This window comes from Simochromis diagramma, unplaced genomic scaffold (assembly GCF_900408965.1).
Source record: "Simochromis diagramma unplaced genomic scaffold, fSimDia1.1 OVJJ01000646.1, whole genome shotgun sequence".
Lineage (NCBI taxonomy): Eukaryota > Metazoa > Chordata > Actinopteri > Cichliformes > Cichlidae > Simochromis > Simochromis diagramma.
The window spans coordinates 428,822-448,128 of record NW_024387279.1 but is presented as its reverse complement, the minus strand read 5'-3'; the positions used below and the strand labels follow the sequence as shown (position 1 = coordinate 448,128).

The following is a 19,307-nucleotide window of genomic DNA, read 5'->3' as shown; positions in this document are numbered from 1 at the left end:
GGGACAGACTGTTATGTAACGCAGGCCTTGCCTTTTATTGTGAAAGCCTTTGCCGGAAATGCTTAGTGTTTCCTCACTGTCGTTTCTTCCTGTTTGTGTTTCATGCGATATCGTCCCACATTGCTGTGGAAGTTTTCTGTGTTCTCTGTAGAAAGGTGACGAGACACACGGGAACTGTTGCTGGGAAAATGTGACCGTTTTTGTTGAGAGGATGAGCGATTGTCGCGCGGATACCGTCGGTGGGGATAACTGGCGGAGACGTACAAGGAGTGCGCGAGCGTGCTGCAGACAAACCACCGAAGCGGGAGTTGACGAGTCCAGCGTGCTTCGGTGTCTGAACGTGGGAAACACGGAAGAGGACCATGACATGGAGGAGGACACCAGCCTCTTCAAGCAGGACGGCCTGGAGCAGAAGGTCATGGCGCCCCGCTATAGTCTGCTGCGGGAGGTGGGAAGGGGAACGTACGGCGTGGTGTACGAAGCTCTGGCCCGGAGATCGGGTGCTAAAGTTGCTGTAAAGAAACTGCGGTGCGACGCGCCGGAAAACGTGGAGCTCGCCCTGCAGGAGTTCTGGGCGCTAGCAAGTCTAGAAAAAAGGCATCAAAATGTTGTTCATCTAGAGGAGTGTGTGCTGCAGAGGAACGGTATGGCACAGAAAATGAGTCATGGAAACAAACTGTCCAAGCAGTACCTGCGCCTGGTGGAGACATCATTAAAAGGTGGGGGTCGCTCTCGCTTAGCCCTACAGCTTTACCTGTTTGAGCTGAGATTAGATAAATTGGATAAAAGCTGTGTTCACAATTAGTGCCGAAATAAAATGGCATCCTAGGTATTAGATAGTTGTGCTGTGTAGCAACATGTTTTGCTTTTAGGTTAATGTAACCAAAATAAGAGGATTATTCAGTGTACTTTTGACTTTGCGTTCTAAGGACGGGGTACTGCGTCAGATTTAGATATGGATTTGCTGCTTGTGCCACGGTTTTGTCTTATTTTGCTTCAATTACTAATCATTGGGGTTCATTAGTTATCAGTTTCAGTTCTGGCTTGGTCACAATTCGGATCACTGGTGACCTGATTGTTACCCAGAGGAGGCTGTTTAATCTTGCTGGTTTTACTTTTTGTGATTCGTGCCTTGTGCTGGCCTGTAGCCATCTTTTAAAGGCCCATAATAAGGTTCTTATGCTTGTAAAGGTTAGTTTGGAGGGTTAGCTTTGTCATTATAGCACAGTTGTTTTTGTCGCCATGACACAGACTCGCTGGGGGATGGGTAGATTTTGACACACTAAAATGGAGTCTGTTGCGTTGCTTGTGTTAGAGGTAATTTTCACATTCCACTCACAATCCGTGCACTTAAGACGAGTTTACACTTACACCGTTTTTGCTTCGTTGGTTTAGCCTGTCTCGGTGCCATCACCTCCCTGGCGATGCTTTCTTTAAACGCACAGTGACAATGTTATCTTAGGACAGTTTATCTCAGGCCCACCAGTCATTGATTGGTAGGTTTTCTCAGTAGAAGTGGCTTTTGATATGTGTATTAAAATACACCACATCTGTGTTCTTCTTTCATAAGGGGGGGGGGGTGTAGATATGTCTCACCATTTACTTATGTAACAAGTACAAAAACCCCATCGAAGATTATTGCCTCAAGAAGATCAAAGAAGACGTGGGCAGTTTGCCTTGGATTAAAAACTCTGTGTTATGGGGCGATCGTGGCTCAAGAGTTGGGAGTTTGCCTTGTAATTGGAAGGTTGCTGGTTCGAGCCCGGCTTGGACAGTCTCAGTCGTTGTGTCCTTGGGCAAGACACTTCACCCGTTGCCTACATGGTGGTGGTCAGAGGGCCCAGTGGCGCCAGTGTCCGGCAGCCTCGCCTCTGTCAGTGCGCCCCAGGGTGGCTGTGGCTACATGTAGCTTGCCATCACCAGTGTGTGAATGTGTGGATGACTGGATGTGTAAAGCACTTTGGGGTCCTTAGGGACTAGTAAAGCGCTATATAAATACAGGCCATTTACCATTTCTTTACAAAATATTTATAAAATTTATTAACTTTTGTTTTTCTACAAGAAAACATAAGCTATAGACTGGTTGTTCAACACCTTTTTGACACTAATTCTTAGTGACATAAAATATTTCCACAGTGTACTGGTAACACATTTTCTTGGTAAGTGAAAGGTTTAATTTCAGGCAGAGACGCAAATCCCCTTTGGGGTTGCGTCAGGAAGGACAGCAGGCATAAACTCTGGCAAATCAAACTACGTGACAAGGGAAGCATCTAAAAGTAGGTTTTCCTAAAGACATGTATAACATAGACTCGATGTAGGACCGATAATACACAACCACTTAAAAGAGAGTACAAATAATGTAGCAACTTGTCAGTACAGCACAGAGCAGGGCGATATGACCAAAAATATTTATCACACTATACATTTCAGGGCTCGCAAAATTTCAAAATCCCTGGTAGCCCTTCGGGCAGGGACTCTTCAGTTTTTGGTAGCCCAAAATAAATTTAAGTAGCCCGAATAAAAAGAGAGCAATTTTTTGATTGATGTTTTGTTTCCTGTTTTGTTTCCTTTACAATATTATACATTAAAGTATAATATTGTAACGGAAACAAAACATTAATCAAAAAATTGTTGAAACACAAATTACAACATTGTATAAAAATTACAATCATCAACTCAAATACTTGGTTCTAATTGAACAGAAATTTCTATGAACTTGTAAGAACTGTGTAGGACATGAATCAGTGTGTGTCAGATCCTGAATTTGAAATTTCCACTGAAGTCACGGGTAAGAGGCAAGTGGAACCAAGATCTAGGCTGTTTGCTTTTTGAAGTTTGCAAAGACTGCTAGATTTTGCCAGTGGTAGTTCACTCTTTGCAACATAGTAGCTGTTCTAAACAGATTTTTCAGGTTTATTTTTAGTATGTTATTTGCAATTGGTGTTTGTTCCGGGAAAGATATTGCAGACTGAGCAATAATGCATTTCTTGCATTTCTCATGGGTTCTAAAGGGGGCCTTTCTTAAAATGACTGGTCCCAGTAACAAAGGCGCTTGTCGATCGAGGGAAAACCAACAACACACCCGGCATTCATTGTCAAAATAAGACGCACACCAGATAAGAAGTTGCAACGCGCGTTTGCGTCCATATAAAAAGCACTGTTTTTGTCCGCTAGAGTGGGATTTTCACGGCACATTCCGCACCACATCTCTGTGCGTTCATCATTTGTTTGAAGCCAGCTCACCTCCTGCAACCACTTTTCCGAGAATACGTGCTTCTTTTGTGGTTCGGACTCCTTCTGACATTTGTTTGGAGGTAGAGGAACATCACAGTAATTGCTTAAAGGAGCTTCTTCGACATCTTTAAGAGTTCTAAACAAATGTCTGTCCTCCTCCAGAAAATCTTATGTATGCAAACACGCGTTGCAACTTCTTATCTTGTGCGCATTTTTTATTTTGACAGCGAATGCGCACCTGCGGACCACTTATGTGCAGCCCTGGTTATTTAGCTCATCATATTGCAGCCACAGAAATTCTTTTGTCCATGAAACCATAAAGCTGCACTTTCTTTTTGCCTTATAGTCTGATTTGTCATAACTTCTCCGTTTTGTGGTAAGCTTTTCTTTGGCTGTCACTTCTTCACCCTGACCTGTCTTATTTGGCTCAGCAGAACTGAAATATATATCCTGCTGCTTTTACACACACACGCACTCACATAAGCTCAGCGATTCTCTGCGCGATCAACCTCTCACATGTTTAAGCTTGCTGCGGGAGATTTCACTTGTCATGTTTGCATAGTAAGCTAACGATTAATAAGACGATGTCAGAGGAATTGGTGCACAAATTATCGTCACTCACCAGATCAGTGCTGTCGCTCTCTATACACAGTTCGCTCGATTGCAAAGTGAAAGCAAAAAAACAAGCGCAAATTCAAACTCGATTTTAATATGTCACATATTGACAGTGGCTCACCGATGCCAATGACATAATTACCCAGCTACATTTCCGAAAGAATGCAAAAGCATTGACATATATTTTTCCTTCCTACAATAGCCCGACGGGCAGGGCAGAGATAGATTTTGGTAGCCCGACTGGAAAAATCGCTAGCCCCGGGACGTCGGGCTAACGATTTTGCGAGCCCTGCTTTTGGAAATTTGCGATAACGATATAACTGACGATATAATTGACACTAGACAAAATACTCCACAACTTTATTAGTGCAAAAAAAACCCCAAAACATTAATGTTTTTTCACTTAAACAAGCAGCTGTTTTTTATCTGCATTAAAGTTCTATAAATAAATAAAATTTAACAGTGCAAATTCCTCGCTGACAGTTTAACCAAAAGGCATTTCCAGTGGAAATTGGCTGACATATCCTCAGCATAACCATGTATAATATCCACAAAACTTAAAAACAGGTTATACACACACAATACGGTAATATTATGTCGAAGCACAGTACGTATCACTGCGCGAGGCTCCTGCCTACGATAGTCCATCAAGCGGTGCGGCTTAGTAGCTTAGCAAAGTTGTACTAAAACATTTGACAGATTTTCGAGCGCCGTGTACATAAAATCGTTTCAAGGTGAGTAAGTACAACCAGAATTCATACATAAGGCACACAGGATTACAAGGGGCACTGTCGATTTTCAGAAAAATCAAAGGATTGATTTTAAACGTGCTGTGTGGTAATAACGACGGCCCGCTAGCATGCTCTACCAAAAATTGTGGTTTGTTGTGTATCTGACGGGCGAAAGCTAAACCAGTTCCACACCACTGAAGCTGCAACATTTTTACAAACCAGTTCTGGTTCATCTGTTTCATTCAACGATCTGCTTTCGCCCTTCTCATTCTCTGTCGCCGCCATGCTTTTTCCACCATGTGTGCATGAAAACAAAGGCACTGCGCATGCGCATTTTACCCATATTCTATCGCGATATTCCTCTTTCTTATCGTTGCCTAACATTATACCGGTATTAATGTGAACGGTATGATATGGGCCAGCCCTAGTACAGCATACCCTGTTTGTCATACATCTGGACACTTACGAGGACCATAACTTACAAAGGGATCTTTCAATTCAATTCAATTTTATTTTTAAAACGCCAAATCGCAACAACAGTCGTCTCAAGGCGCTTTATAATGTACAGCAGATTATACAATAACAGATACAGAGAAATTATAGCCAGTCAGGACGGAGACAAAAACAATCAGCCCTGGCATGTTTGGTCCAGGCGGCCCACCATGATCGATCTAAACAGCGCAGATGGTCCAGTTAAATGTGCACATTTGTACAATTCTTCAAAGGCAAAGCCGAGTAGTACCTGCAAAAATTACATAAATAAGAAATAATGTAATTGTAAAATAATATGTCCATACACATTTTATGTACTATATATTTCAATTTCTGTGATTATTAATACTGAAACCGGTTTTCTTTCTAATCAGGTTAGTATAGTTGTTGTTGTATTAGGACATTTGAGTTGCATTGCGTTGCGGCATGTGACAATAAAAAGTTACATTTTATCTATTGTCAGTGAGTCATGGTTCTTTTGAATCCTTGAATCTCTCGCTTCCTAATTATATGCCTCCATAATAGTTACACCTTACTTTGTGTCTTTCTAACTCTTGCTGGGACTACTGTCTAACCTCTCCACAGCAACTGCTAGCAATAGCAGCCTCCTGTATTTGTGAGGCCTTGTTACTAGTTGTAGCGGGTGCTACTGTTGACGGTGCAGCAGCCCCAACATGTCAGTAAATTTGACACATTTTGCTGCGTCTATTTCTGTAATTCAGTGTCAGTAATGAAAATGAATGCACATGCTGCTGTCAGTGCTGTAGCCTGTATAATTATATCGACAAAGGAAAATAAAAATATATTTTTTGACCCTTCAGCCGACCAGAAAAATACCCAGTATGCTAGATTACCAGTGCAGCCCTGTATATAGACCTTTTGTAGATTGTGTACAGTGTGTATCACTGCTAGATATCAGTAGATTACATTTTCAGCCAACTGCAGTCAAAAATGTAATCAAACTGTTTGTCAGAGGGAAACTGAGTTTTAGCACAATGTCGGGAGTAAATAAGGATTTTTATGCACATAGTGTGTGTTAGAGCCCTGATTTCAATTTAGGAGATGAGTTTTGAGGTGAAGTGGAGGAAAGCTGTGGAGGGGGCAAAATGAGAGGGAGATAAAGAAAATCATGTTAAATGGTCATATATAATTTGAATGGGGCTGCAATGATTCATCGAGTGACTGGAGTATTTCTTATCCGATTACTTGAGTAATTGATGGAATACTCATTAAATTACTCGATGACTATAACGGTTTCCCATCTGTTGAACTGGAAGTCTTTTTGCACATCGAGATGCCTGCTGGCCATTCAAATGAATGCAGGTCTAAGGCGCTTCGTCATACCACATAGACATCACTTTGATAAACTGTGTCATTCTACATTTTTTTTCTATCTTTTTTTTATCATTTTTGTTTTTACTGTCTATCTGATAAGTGTCTCGCTGTTACAGGTGAGAGAGTGCTTGGCCCCCCAGAGGAACCTTGTTACCTGTGGTTCGTCATGGAGTTCTGCGAAGGAGGAGACCTCAACCAGTTCATCTTATCTCGGCGACCCAACCCACGAACAAACAGCAGCTTCATGCTCCAACTAACAAGTGCTGTTGCTTTCCTGCACGAAAACAATATTGTTCATCGAGATCTCAAACCTGACAACATCCTAATTTCAGAGAAATCAGGGACTCCAGTTCTGAAGGTGGCAGACTTTGGCTTGAGTAAAGTTTGCGCTGGTTTAGGAAACACCAGCGAGGGAAAAGACTGTGAAGACAAGAACAAAAACGTCAACCTCAACAAGTTTTGGTTGTCGTCTGCTTGTGGCTCAGACTTCTATATGGCTCCTGAGGTGTGGGAGGGCCACTACACAGCCAAGGCTGACATATTTGCCCTGGGCATCATCATCTGGGCCATGCTGGAGAGAATTACTTTTATTGATTCTGAGTCTAAGCGGGAGCTATTGGGTACCTATGTGCGACAGGGAGGTGACATTATGCCTGTTGGTGAGGCACTTCTCGAGAATCCAAAGATGGTACTGAGCATCCCACAGAAACGCAGGTCATGTATGTCAGATGGAGTGAAAAAGCTGCTTCAGGACATGCTCGCTGTCAACCCTCAGGACCGACCGGATGCTTTTGAGCTGCAAGCCAGAATGGACCAAGTTATGTGTACTACATGACCCTCAGCCATACTGTTCTACAGGTACATGTCTCATTTTAATCACCCTCCAGCATTCTGTTTTGCTGACGGTTATTCTGCCTTCAGTTCGTCTGCTAGTACTGTTTGTATTGTTTAGCTAACAGCATTCCTTGTCCAGATTTGCTCCCTCTGCTGAGTCAAAGTGAATTGAAAAGAAAAAAATCGATCTGAACTCATTGTACATTACTGCTATCTGAAATGTTCAGCCTGCTCTGTAATGTACTGGAGAAGTATCATATGAAGTAACTTCAGATCATCCTTTAGACTGAGACAGTTTGGGGAATTTCTCTAAAGCATTACCAATGCTATGTCAATACTACTTCATATGAAATCAAGATATTATTGTGGTTTAACATCAAATATGCTTAGTATTGACTGCACAGGTTTTATTTGATGTTGAGGACCAAGAAAATAGAAAACTAGCAAAGGAACCAGCCGCCAAGGAAAAGTACAAGATAGGGAGGCCTTGGGCTACCTAATTAATTCTTAAACTTATTAATAAATATTATTTAGTCAATATTACTACTGAATTTTTTTTTATTCACTAAGTACCTTCTGACAGAAAAGTGGGAAATATCACCAGCCGATCTCCAGTAAGTCTCTTATTCTGTAAAGGAATAGAACCTTCCAGTCTTGAACTGCAGCTCACCCCAGTGGTAATTGCTCAGCACATAAACCAGTCTTCCACCTGCTGCAGCTTCTGTAAAGACAGGCATACACTGTGTGACTTTTTTTTTTTTCTTTTTTTTTTTGGCCCATTTTGAGACGATTTTTCACCTGTGTGTCGTGCATCGTGTAGTATACATGGGGTAATGAGAGGCGATTAAGACCTCATGACCATCTCCCGATCAACGGTCGTATGGTCACAAGAAAATCAAACCTGTTTGAAATCCTGGTCACCCCTCGTGAGGGTATCTCACTGATGAAGCAGTGTCACAAGCTGATTTAACGCAACCTCTCACGCTGCGCATGCGCAAACACAGAAATAGAAGTGAAAAAGACAGAGCAGCATGGCAGTGCAGTGTGGGATCTGGACACAGATTGCCGTCTCCCCACTTCCGGGTTCCTCTTACATTTCCGGAAACAAGAACACCACGTGTTGTGTATGGACGCACACTGTGAGCAATCAGGTTACATCAGCACATCGGGCATATAGTGTGAGAAGATGCATTATGAGCTACGAACTTCTAACTCCTGTGATTCAGTCGCACAGTTTGAGCAGGAGCTGAATAACGCGACTGAAAAAATCGCAGTGTATGCCCAGCTTAAGAGTGGCCCTCCAGCTCACTGTGGATCTCCAGAGCAGATCAAGTGCTGCAGTCCACAAAGGTGGAGACTGAGAGTTATCATTCCATAGAATGATATGATTTTGGTCAAGTAGCTGAATGATATAAAACACCAGTGCGTCAGCAACCTAGCCAGCTAGCCAACATAGAGTAAAAACCATAGACAGCAGAAAAAATAAACACAGACTGTTCAATATGACTCCACACGAACAACTGATTGCATAAATCCACACAAACTCTTGACATCTGGTGGCCTTCAGGTTGGCATTTCCAGCTTGGTCTATGGTAAATATAGAGTAGCATCAAAGGTAGCTAGTTAGCACTTTTCAGTTGACTGAGGTGGATCATCCACTAGTAAACTTATGGTGTCAATAATAAGTTGCCATATGTATTCAGGAAAACGGTCCAAGTAAAGTGTGTTTGGGGAAGCCGTGCGTTGTATATCAGGCCAGTAAAGTATGGAGACAAATTTGCCTCACAAAGGTTGCAAGTACGTATGATATGATCCACAAGGGTAAACTAAGCCTTACAAATGCTCTGTGATTTATGTGTAACATTTAAGGACTCGCGCATGTGCTTCAATCCACACAAAGATATGAAGCAATCTGACCACATGTAAAACTGTTTTACTAATGCATATATCCAAACCTGAATTAACACTGATCATGTACGCAAAATTTATGAAGTTCAACTCATGAATCTGATCATTTTCTTGATGTATGCATTTGTGAAAGAGTTTTACATGTTGTCAGATTGGTTCATATTTGTGTGTGGATTCCCTACTTTACTGGCCTAATATACAGGGAGTGCAGAATTATTAGGCAAGTTGTATTTTTGAGGAATAATTTTATTATTGAACAACAACCATGTTCTCAATGAACCCAAAAAACTCATTAATATCAAAGCTGAATGTTTTTGGAAGTAGTTTTTAGTTTGTTTTTAGTTTTAGCTATTTTAGGGGGATATCTGTGTGTGCAGGTGACTATTACTGTGCAGAATTATTAGGCAACTTAACAAAAAACAAATATATACCCATTTCAATTATTTATTTTTACCAGTGAAACCAATATAACATCTCCACATTCACAAATATACATTTCTGACATTCAAAAACAAAACAAAAACAAATCAGCGACCAATATAGCCACCTTTCTTTGCAAGGACACTCAAAAGCCTGCCATCCATGGATTCTGTCAGTGTTTTGATCTGTTCACCATCAACATTGCGTGCAGCAGCAACCACAGCCTCCCAGACACTGTTCAGAGAGGTGTACTGTTTTCCCTCCTTGTAAATCTCACATTTGATGATGGACCACAGGTTCTCAGTGGGGTTCAGATCAGGTGAACAAGGAGGCCATGTCATTAGTTTTTCTTCTTTTATACCCTTTCTTGCCAGCCACGCTGTGGAGTACTTGGACGCGTGTGATGGAGCATTGTCCTGCATGAAAATCATGTTTTTCTTGAAGGATGCAGACTTCTTCCTGTACCACTGCTTGAAGAAGGTGTCTTCCAGAAACTGGCAGTAGGACTGGGAGTTGAGCTTGACTCCATCCTCAACCCGAAAAGGCCCCACAAGCTCATCTTTGATGATACCAGCCCAAACCAGTACTCCACCTCCACCTTGCTGGCGTCTGAGTCGGACTGGAGCTCTCTGCCCTTTACCAATCCAGCCACGGGCCCATCCATCTGGCCCATCAAGACTCACTCTCATTTCATCAGTCCATAAAACCTTAGAAAAACCAGTCTTGAGATGTTTCTTGGCCCAGTCTTGACGTTTCAGCTTGTGTGTCTTGTTCAGTGGTGGTCGTCTTTCAGCCTTTCTTACCTTGGCCATGTCTCTGAGTATTGCACACCTTGTGCTTTTGGGCACTCCAGTGATGTTGCAGCTCTGAAATATGGCCAAACTGGTGGCAAGTGGCATCTTGGCAGCTGCACGCTTGACTTTTCTCAGTTCATGGGCAGTTATTTTGCGCCTTGGTTTTTCCACACGCTTCTTGCGACGCTGTTGACTATTTTGAATGAAACGCTTGATGTTCGATGATCACGCTTCAGAAGCTTTGCCATTTTGAGACTGCTGCATCCCTCTGCAAGATATCTCACTATTTTTGACTTTTCTGAGCCTGTCAAGTCCTTCTTTTGACCCATTTTCCAAAGGAAAGGACGTTGCCTAATAATTATGCACACCTGATATAGGGTGTTGATGTCATTAGACCACACCCCTTCTCATTACAGAGATGCACATCACCTAATATGCTTAATTGGTAGTAGGCTTTCGAGCCTATACAGCTTGGAGTAAGACAACATGCATGAAGAGGATGATGTGGACAAAATACTCATTTGCCTAATGATTCTGCACTCCCTGTACAGTGCACTGTTTCCCTTCTCAAGGATTGTTCTGTCTCCAGCCTTGGTGGGGCTGTTCTCATATTGTTCCCTTGCCACTAAGAATACACCTTGGATGGTTCAGTGGAGAACGGCTGGTTTATTCTCCTGGCTTCTGTTCCTATATCTCTTCGCTTTGCAGTTTTCAAAGACTCCGGTATGGACAGTTTGCTGTACTTCTTAGGCATCCCTTTCTTCATCACACTTTTCTACATTACAGATAGTTGGCTGCCTTCCCCATGTGTTGCCTTGAGCTCATCTAGTCTCCTCCTCCATGTAGAGTACTACTGCTTTTGGCTGTTCATCTTGTAGCCAAGCATCTGAAGGACCACTGCTGTATTTCTTTTAATATTGGCTCTGCCCTGCTGTCAAATTAAAGAGAAAATTGGATCGTCTTCTGAGAAACATCTTTGGATCGTCTATTGCTGCCTACCTGTGCTTTAATAACAATCTATATTATTCATATGAGAATTCTCATTTCTGTTCCAATCTGGTTCCTGTACGTTATTTGCCTCAAATTACATTATTATACAGAATTAATTTATTTGTAATAGTGGGCGGGGCATTTGTTTGTGTAGTGCCTACATACTTTATTTAGTGACTGGACTCTGGATATTTGTTCTCACATGTATAAATGCCTGTGTGTATTGTGGTGGTGCTAACCAAGACCACTGGTTGAGTAACCAAAGCCCCAGTTATCCTTTGACCTCTGAGCCACAGATGGCTGGTTATAAAGGGAGCATACATTCCCTTATTGAACATGGTCAGTGCACATGATGGGTGAGCGTCGTATGCCGTGACTGTACAACACACTATGCTTGTGTTTGCCATTGCATAATGTGACATTGGGGGGTGGGGGCACTACAAACCCAGCTGACCTCCGGTCTCTTGCTCTGCTTTCTTCCTCTAAGTGTTGTGAAGACTCCCACCACCCCTGCATGCATTGTTTCAGCCATCCCCCGCTCAGCTCCCTGCACGTTTTCCATGCTGAGCAAGACTGTCATGAGTTCAAATGGGCTGACTCGTTTACAGTTTAATAATTAATATTTATGCAAGTAAAGTCACGAGCACAGATTTTTTTTTTTTTTCTGCAGTGTGAAATTTTGCATCATTGGATAAACATCAGAGAATGCGTATATGTTTGTTTTTCTTCATTGCAGTCACCACATGCTCATTTCAAGGCTAGCACACATACTGATTCACTAAAGTCAAACACGCAGATACACATGCACAAAAACACATGAATACACACCAAATCTCCAACATCCAGAAGACACAATACTGTCAGTTATTTTGTCTCCTACTAATGTGAAAACAACAAGAAGAAAGAAAGGAAGGGTAAAAGCTGCCAGTATTTTTGCATTTTTATGTGCGTGACGGTGTGCTAGTTGTTCTTCAGCAAGGAAGGAGGAACAAGAAGACTTGTAGAGGTTTGCTGACCCAATAGGTCTGGAAGAATTGCAGCCTCAGTGTGTACAGAGATACGAGAGAGAGATGGTATTTGTTCTGCTGACATCCTAGTTAACTCTCTTTGGCTTAGCTACAGTTCACAGTGACCTAAAAATCACCAAATATTCATGTAAAGGTAAGCTCTCCATCACACAATTGCTCCAAAAGGTAGTCCTGTGTGATGAGCGTTTTGAGTATACAATAAACCTGTTCTGAATAGTATAGTATGTTGCAGTGATGTGGCAAAGGGTGAACCACAAGAGTCTGTCAGATTCTCATGTTGCATGAAGCGACACTCATAAGTCAGCACTCATTATCAATGCGTATTCAGATTGCAGGATGAAGCTCCAAATCCCTGTTAAAGCTATCTAAGTCACTTATGTAACAGTACAAGTGGAAATGCATGACTGCATAACTGGGTGCAGTCTGCAGGGAAAGGCGTAATGGTTAAGTCACATTTAACAAAGGGCCTGTTTGTGCTGCAGAATTCAGCAGATCCTCTCAGCTCTACCATAAACACATCTGTGCAGTCTGCCATGCTGCCACATATTTTTAATGTGTGAACATGACCAGGGGATGCAAGGTTTTTGGGAGCTGATCACATAAACCCGGTTTTCACAGATTCCTTTATTTGACCACCATAATATTACATTGTCATCTCTGCCAGCGATTTAGGGTTGGTCTGGCTGAGATGGATTCTTTTATGATATACCCTGGGATCTGCCAAGTGAAACATTTGTTTTGTCTTGACTCTAGAGTCAGCTTACTCACTGTTCTTGTAGATTACAGTATTGATATTCACTCATTTGATATACTGCTGACTTTGCCCTTGAAGATATTTCTGTGTAATTCAGTTTACATTCATTGTCCATCTGCTGGAAGCAAATGTGTGAATTGCTTAACGTGTGTGCAGTCTGCAGTGGGCATTGTTGTAATAAATTTGGGAGCTATTTACTGCAACAGGTACTGACTCAGCACATCTCTGCTGCTCTTTTCACATACTCACCACTGCACATAGATCAGCCTTGTAGAATGTATGTCACTGAGGTCTGTCCAGCTGTCTCTATGCCATACATGTTTTTCTGAATCTGAACAACACCTGGCACCGATCTGAAATCCTCTAGGGGACAAGGAAAACCCTTTTTAAATATGTTATTTTTAATGGCAGATGTGCTGCTACCAAACAGAAATGTGTCAGGAGAGAAGCAGTGTGCAATTTGATCTTTTAACTCCAAAAATCAGCTAAGATTGACACGCTTGGTTAGAATATTTGAAGTCACAAATGTGTGTTAGACAGATGTCACAAGGCCCTGAGGCACATGAGGCACATGCACATGGCCTCTAGTGAGGTCAGCTGCCCGTTGCCTCTGGTCGATCCCAGCAACAGTCGCCTGGGATTTGGTGCTGTATAAATAAAATAGAATTGAATTGAATTGGTTCTTTGGGCCTCTCGTCCTTCTGCTGGGTTGGATACATAGTTGTTGCCAAAATGTGTGGTCTCAGGTCTTCTCAGGTACTCTTTTGGGCTGTGGATGGCCCGATCTCCTGGATCTATCTCTGTCTGCCTTTGGCTCCTGGGGATTGTTATTGCAACTAGCCACCCTTGTAATCAAGTACATTTTGTAATTTCTCTCTCTCTCACACACACAGTCAAGGAACTTGTGATGTTTGGCACAACGGTGCATTCAGATCATAATTCTGATGGCAAAATGTGCCAGACATTACAGGTCTTTTTTTTTTTTTTCTTTTTTTTTTAAATTTCAAACTTTATAGCAAATGAATTTATCCTCTGCCAGGCTGTATTTGTAATATAGGACTTTAGAAAAACAAAACAAAAACTTTGTCACTTTGTCCCAAGCTTGTCCACCTCCATGTCCCACGTGTAATAAACCAAAGGTTTTGTGCATCTGTCTGCTTGTTCACTGGTTCTCCTGCTTCTTTGCAGATGTGTGTTGCTGTCCAAAGCTGGTGCGTCTGCCTTCATTCAACCTGAAGACTGTGAAGATAAAGAAGTAAAGAGCAGTTTCTCCTGTAATGTAGATGGTGAAATGGGATCATAATTCTTTTGCTTGTTAGATTAAATTCATTTGCCAGTGCTACTGATAAATGATTTGTTTCATCTTCACGATGGGAATAGATGGAACGGATAAAAGAGATGCAGCAACATTTTTCATTTCACACTTGACTTGAAATGGCGACACTTTGGTCGCCAGCCTGGAACTCTGATGATATTTAATGAAAACACTGTGATGTAAGATAAAAACTGCTGCTGGAAAATTTTCACTTGATGCGGTGGAGCGTGTGTGTGAATTTTTTCGTTTTGTTTTGGGGTTTTTGGGTTTTTTTTCTCTAAAAAGTGACAGCTTTCTGATCTTAGGACATGATAGAAAAGCATGTCAGCTGCTTTTTTTTTCTCTGTTGGGTTTAAAATCTAGAATTAAGTAATAATAGCTGGTAAACTCTGTTAGCCACTGTAATAATTCCAGATGTTTTAAGCCTGAATTTGTGTTGTGGTCCCGTTTGCCATCTTTCCAAGCTGCTTGTAGGCTGTCTTGCAGGCCAAGGTGTCAGTCCAAGCTAGTCCTTTCAAAATTTACTAATCATTTAATCTACAGTGTGCTTGTCCATCACAATCCACGACAATCAGATCTACTCAGCTGAAGGTAAAAGGGTGTATCTTCACATTTGGGAAGTGGGACCTATTCATTACACTCCACCCCCTCCTGGTCACTACTGCATGCTTTCTTACTGCAGATTGCACCACCTATACAACATTTTGGCTTCTTTTTTGAATATCTCTCATTGAAGTTGAACTTTAGTGACACATCACCGCTCCATGCGTCATACCTTTAAATTCAAATTTGCACCAGCTGCTTCACCATCTTTGATTTTGCATGCAACTACATGATCCAGGGTATATGGGCCTTGATAATTTAGCTTCTTCAGTATTTAAGTGTAATTATAGAAAAAGGAACCATGAATGTAATTTTACCCAAATAAGTTTTCCATTAATTTCAAATGAGATGGTGACTCAGCAGTTTTGGTGGTTTTTTTCTGTTCTTGGAGCTTTTGGCATGCAAAGTCACATTTTTACTGGGAACTGCAGTTGTGCTGTTTGAGCAAAGAAGCAAAGCTGCTGATGTCTTTCAAATTTTAGGCAGTTTAGTTGTGCCTGGTATCAAATGTTTGAATGATTGCATTTGTAAGCAGAGGGAGATGTTAGTGCAGTGACCCCCAGCTCAATATATTGGATTCAGTTGGCTGCAGAGTTGCACTGAGCTGACTAAAAGTTGTCTTTGTAATCGTGCTACCTCCTGTTTCCCCTTTTCATTGAGCCATTCCTCACACATTCTGGGTAGATTTCATTTTTGCTTCCACTCATCAATGTTTGTTCTAATTTTCCTTGATGGCATGTTTAAAAAGATTTGCATTACAAGAACATCACATGGGTTTTGAAAAATCTGCTGCTGCCTTGTTTCTTTGTTTTTCCTTTTGTTCAGTGTGTTTAAAAATTAAAAATAACAAAACCCTTATTAACACTGACAGATGCTTAAATTTATTTAGCCCCGGATAGGTCATGAAGCTCTTAAAACAAATGTTAATTTCCTGACCTTCTGTGATGAACATACCTCAGCTCACCTCCTTTGTTTTATTGTTTTTTAAATGTTTTATTGATAAACTGGAGATGAGTTAATTTGAAGAGGGAAACTTGAAATGACTGTTTTGTTGTTGTTGTTTGTTTTTTAAATCAAGACTTCTGATCTATTGTTTGATTCAAATGACTCTTCTTAAAATATTATCCATATACATTCTGCTCCCGCTTTGTGCTTTCTTTTGCTGTTCAGGTTATGGAACTATTACGCCTGTCTAAACTTCAGTGACTGATGAGTCACTTGTTTTCTATGCAATCCAGCCCTGGCTAATTTGGTTGTAGCCCTTTGCTTCACATCTCTACAAACAGTTGAACACAATGAGGTCCAGAGTTTAAGCGGCTGACCCTTTGCAGCAGTCCTTCGTTCTGCCTTTGACTGCTAAAGCCATTTGAATAAATGGAAATATGTTTGTGGGTTTTTTTGTGTTTTTGTTTTTTTTTTATTGCCAACTACATAAAGGAACTGTTTTAATAAAGGTTGGAAATGCCTCTATTCTGTGTGACTTCTTAACATTGACATCACAGCGACTGGAGTGTTGGTAGGTAAGGGGAAGTTTTTGATGACAAATATTAGGATTAAGAGTCAAGTTTATTGTCATTACACATGTATAAATACAGGATAATAAAATACAGTTAAGTATACAGATGTTTATATTGCTATACAGAGACCAAATGAACAGATGAACTCCAGACAAATTTAGTGTTGTATACATATGTACAGATGTTCTGTATAGCATACAGTGGTACCGAGTGCTATGAATATAGCTTTCACTACTTAAACAGTAGCAGAGGTGTAGCGCTCTGAAAAGACTATAATACTGAACAGTGTACGCTCTATAACAGAGACTATGCTATGTCAGTGTCCTGAACTATAGCAGTATCCAGTGTGAGCATATGGTGGAGGCTGAGAATGAATGACAGTCATGATCTTGGTCATCGGGAGGGATAGGGGGCAGGAGGAGTGTAGGAGGGTTAAGTAAGTGTGGATGAGAAGGTTCAGCAAGGGACTGAGTTCAGTACGATGACAGCTGTGGGGAAGAAGCTGTTCCTAAACCTGCTGGTTTTACTCTGAAGGGTCCTGTAGCGACATCTGGAGGGGAGGAGCTGGCAGGATGAGAGGAGTCCCTGAGAATGATGCGTGCCCGGTGTAGACATCTCTTCTTGTGGACATCCTCAATGGCAGGAAGTGGAGTCCCTGTGATGCGTTGGGCGGTTTTCACCAGTTCCCATACCAGACCGTGACACAGTTGGTCAGGATGCTTTCTATTGCACAGCGGTAGAAGTTACCCAGTATGTCAGCAGACAGGTGGTTCTTCCTCAGTGTCCTCAAGAAAAAGAGGCGCTGATGAGCCTTCTTGACCAGGCTGGAGGTGTTAGTTGACCAGGACAAATTCTCAGAGATGTGGGTGCCCAAGAACTTGAAGCTGAAAACCCGTTCAAAATGTATCAATTTACTTCCGTCCATGGTCCATCCATAAACTGTCTTCTGTATATTTTAAAGTTAATATGAATTCTAAAAGTCTTCCAGAGCAGTAAGTCGTGAAATGGTGGGTAGGTAGAATAGGTCTTGAAAAAGACAAATATACTCATATTGAGTATTTAAGAAAGTGCTGAGAAATTGGGGGAAACTAAAATCATCCATCCATCCATTTATCCTTTACAGGGTCGCAGAGGGCGCTGGAGCCTATCCCAGCTGTCATAGGGCAAGAGGCGGGGTACACCCTGGACAGGTTGCCAGTCTGTCACAGGGCCAACACACAGAGACAGACAACCATTTGTGCTCACATTCACACCTATGGGCAATTTGGATTAATCAATTAACCTATCCCCACTAACTGCATCTCTTTGGACGGTAGGAGGAAGCCGGAGTACCCGGAGGGAACCCACGCAAACACGGGGAGAACATGCCAACTCCACACAGAAAGACTGATGGTGGAATTGAACTCAGGACCTTCTTGCTGTGCGGCAACAGTGCTAACCACTGTGCCAACTAAAACTAAAATCATAAGTTTGCCAATTTAAAAAGAAATGAACAGTCTTTAAATGTTATTTTAGTTTACGTTTAATGAAGTGAGAGACCAAAAATCCAGAAAAAATAATTTGCAATAAATTTATCCGAAGTTCTGTGGTAAGATGAAACCAAAACTGTGCTGGACATGCTTTGTTTGGAGGAATAGAGATGCTGACAATGACCCAAACAACACCATCCCCACAGGCAAGCACAAAAGTGGAAACACTATGCTGTTATGCTAAAGGCAGAAGACAACGTCACTGTCTTCTGCACCAATGGACAGGGCCATGTACAGTAAAATTTTGAATGAGAATCTCCCACCCTCAGCCAGGATGCAATGGATAGTGGACAGAATGACAATGAACCAAAACATACTGACAACAACAAAGTAGTGCCTAAAGAAGATGCACATTAAGGTCATAGCTTGTGTCCAGACCTCAGTCCAATAGTAAATCTTTATAGGGAGTTGAGGTTTGAAGTTATCAAGTGGCAGCCAGGGAACCTAAAGAATCTGGAGTGTTTCTGTAAAAAGGAATTGGCCAAAATCCCTCCTGGGATGTATACAAATCTGGTACGCAACTAAGAAAGGTGATATCGCTTGCCCACAAGTGTTTCTCCATCAGCTGCTAGCCATATTTTGCTTGGGTATCAAATCCTGATTTCATTCAATGACAATCAATTATCAATTAATACATTTTATGGAACATGCTTTTTTTTTCTTCAGGATTTTGGTTAATATTTTGTCTCCATTAAAATGCATCTACCATAAAACTTATAGACTGTTTATCTCTTGATAAGAGAGAAAAACGTACAAATTCAGGAAGGGATCAAACATTTATACAGGGCTTTTAAGGCGGTCAATAGAATTTCAAAATTAATTCTGTATTATTTTTTGTTAACAGCCTAGTTGCTGTATTCTGGACTAAGGCTACGTTCACACTGCATGCAAAAGCGCGTCAAATCCGACTTTTTTGACCCTGTGCGACCCATATCCAATCATGGTATGACAGTGTGAACGGCACAAATCCGACCTGGGTCACTCTGGTATGTGGTGCTGAATCCGATACATATCTGATGTTTTAGAAAGCGACTGCTGTTTGATGGTCATGTCGCATTAAATCTGTCTTTTACGTCACTGACACAAGACAGACGCCAATTATCAGCGCCGGAGAAGACATCGCGAATGCTTCCTGTCCATCCCGTGTAGGTGTCAGTGAAACTGTCGGGAAGACAACGTGAACATTTTATTTATATTGTATAATCTGC

The 19,307-nt window shown here is 41.5% G+C and overlaps 1 protein-coding gene across 1 annotated transcript; it reads left to right on the top strand.

The window, feature by feature from the left end:
• The first annotated feature begins 52 nt into the window (after positions 1–52).
• LOC120715771 (serine/threonine-protein kinase 35-like) lies at positions 53–16,523 on the top strand. Its single transcript, XM_040002895.1, has 3 exons — positions 53–719; positions 6,524–7,265; positions 14,324–16,523. Exons 1-2 carry the CDS (start codon positions 212–214, stop codon positions 7,240–7,242), a joined length of 1,227 nt encoding a protein of 408 aa, XP_039858829.1. The 5' UTR covers positions 53–211; the 3' UTR covers positions 7,243–7,265; positions 14,324–16,523.
• Positions 16,524–19,307: the final 2,784 nt, after the last annotated feature.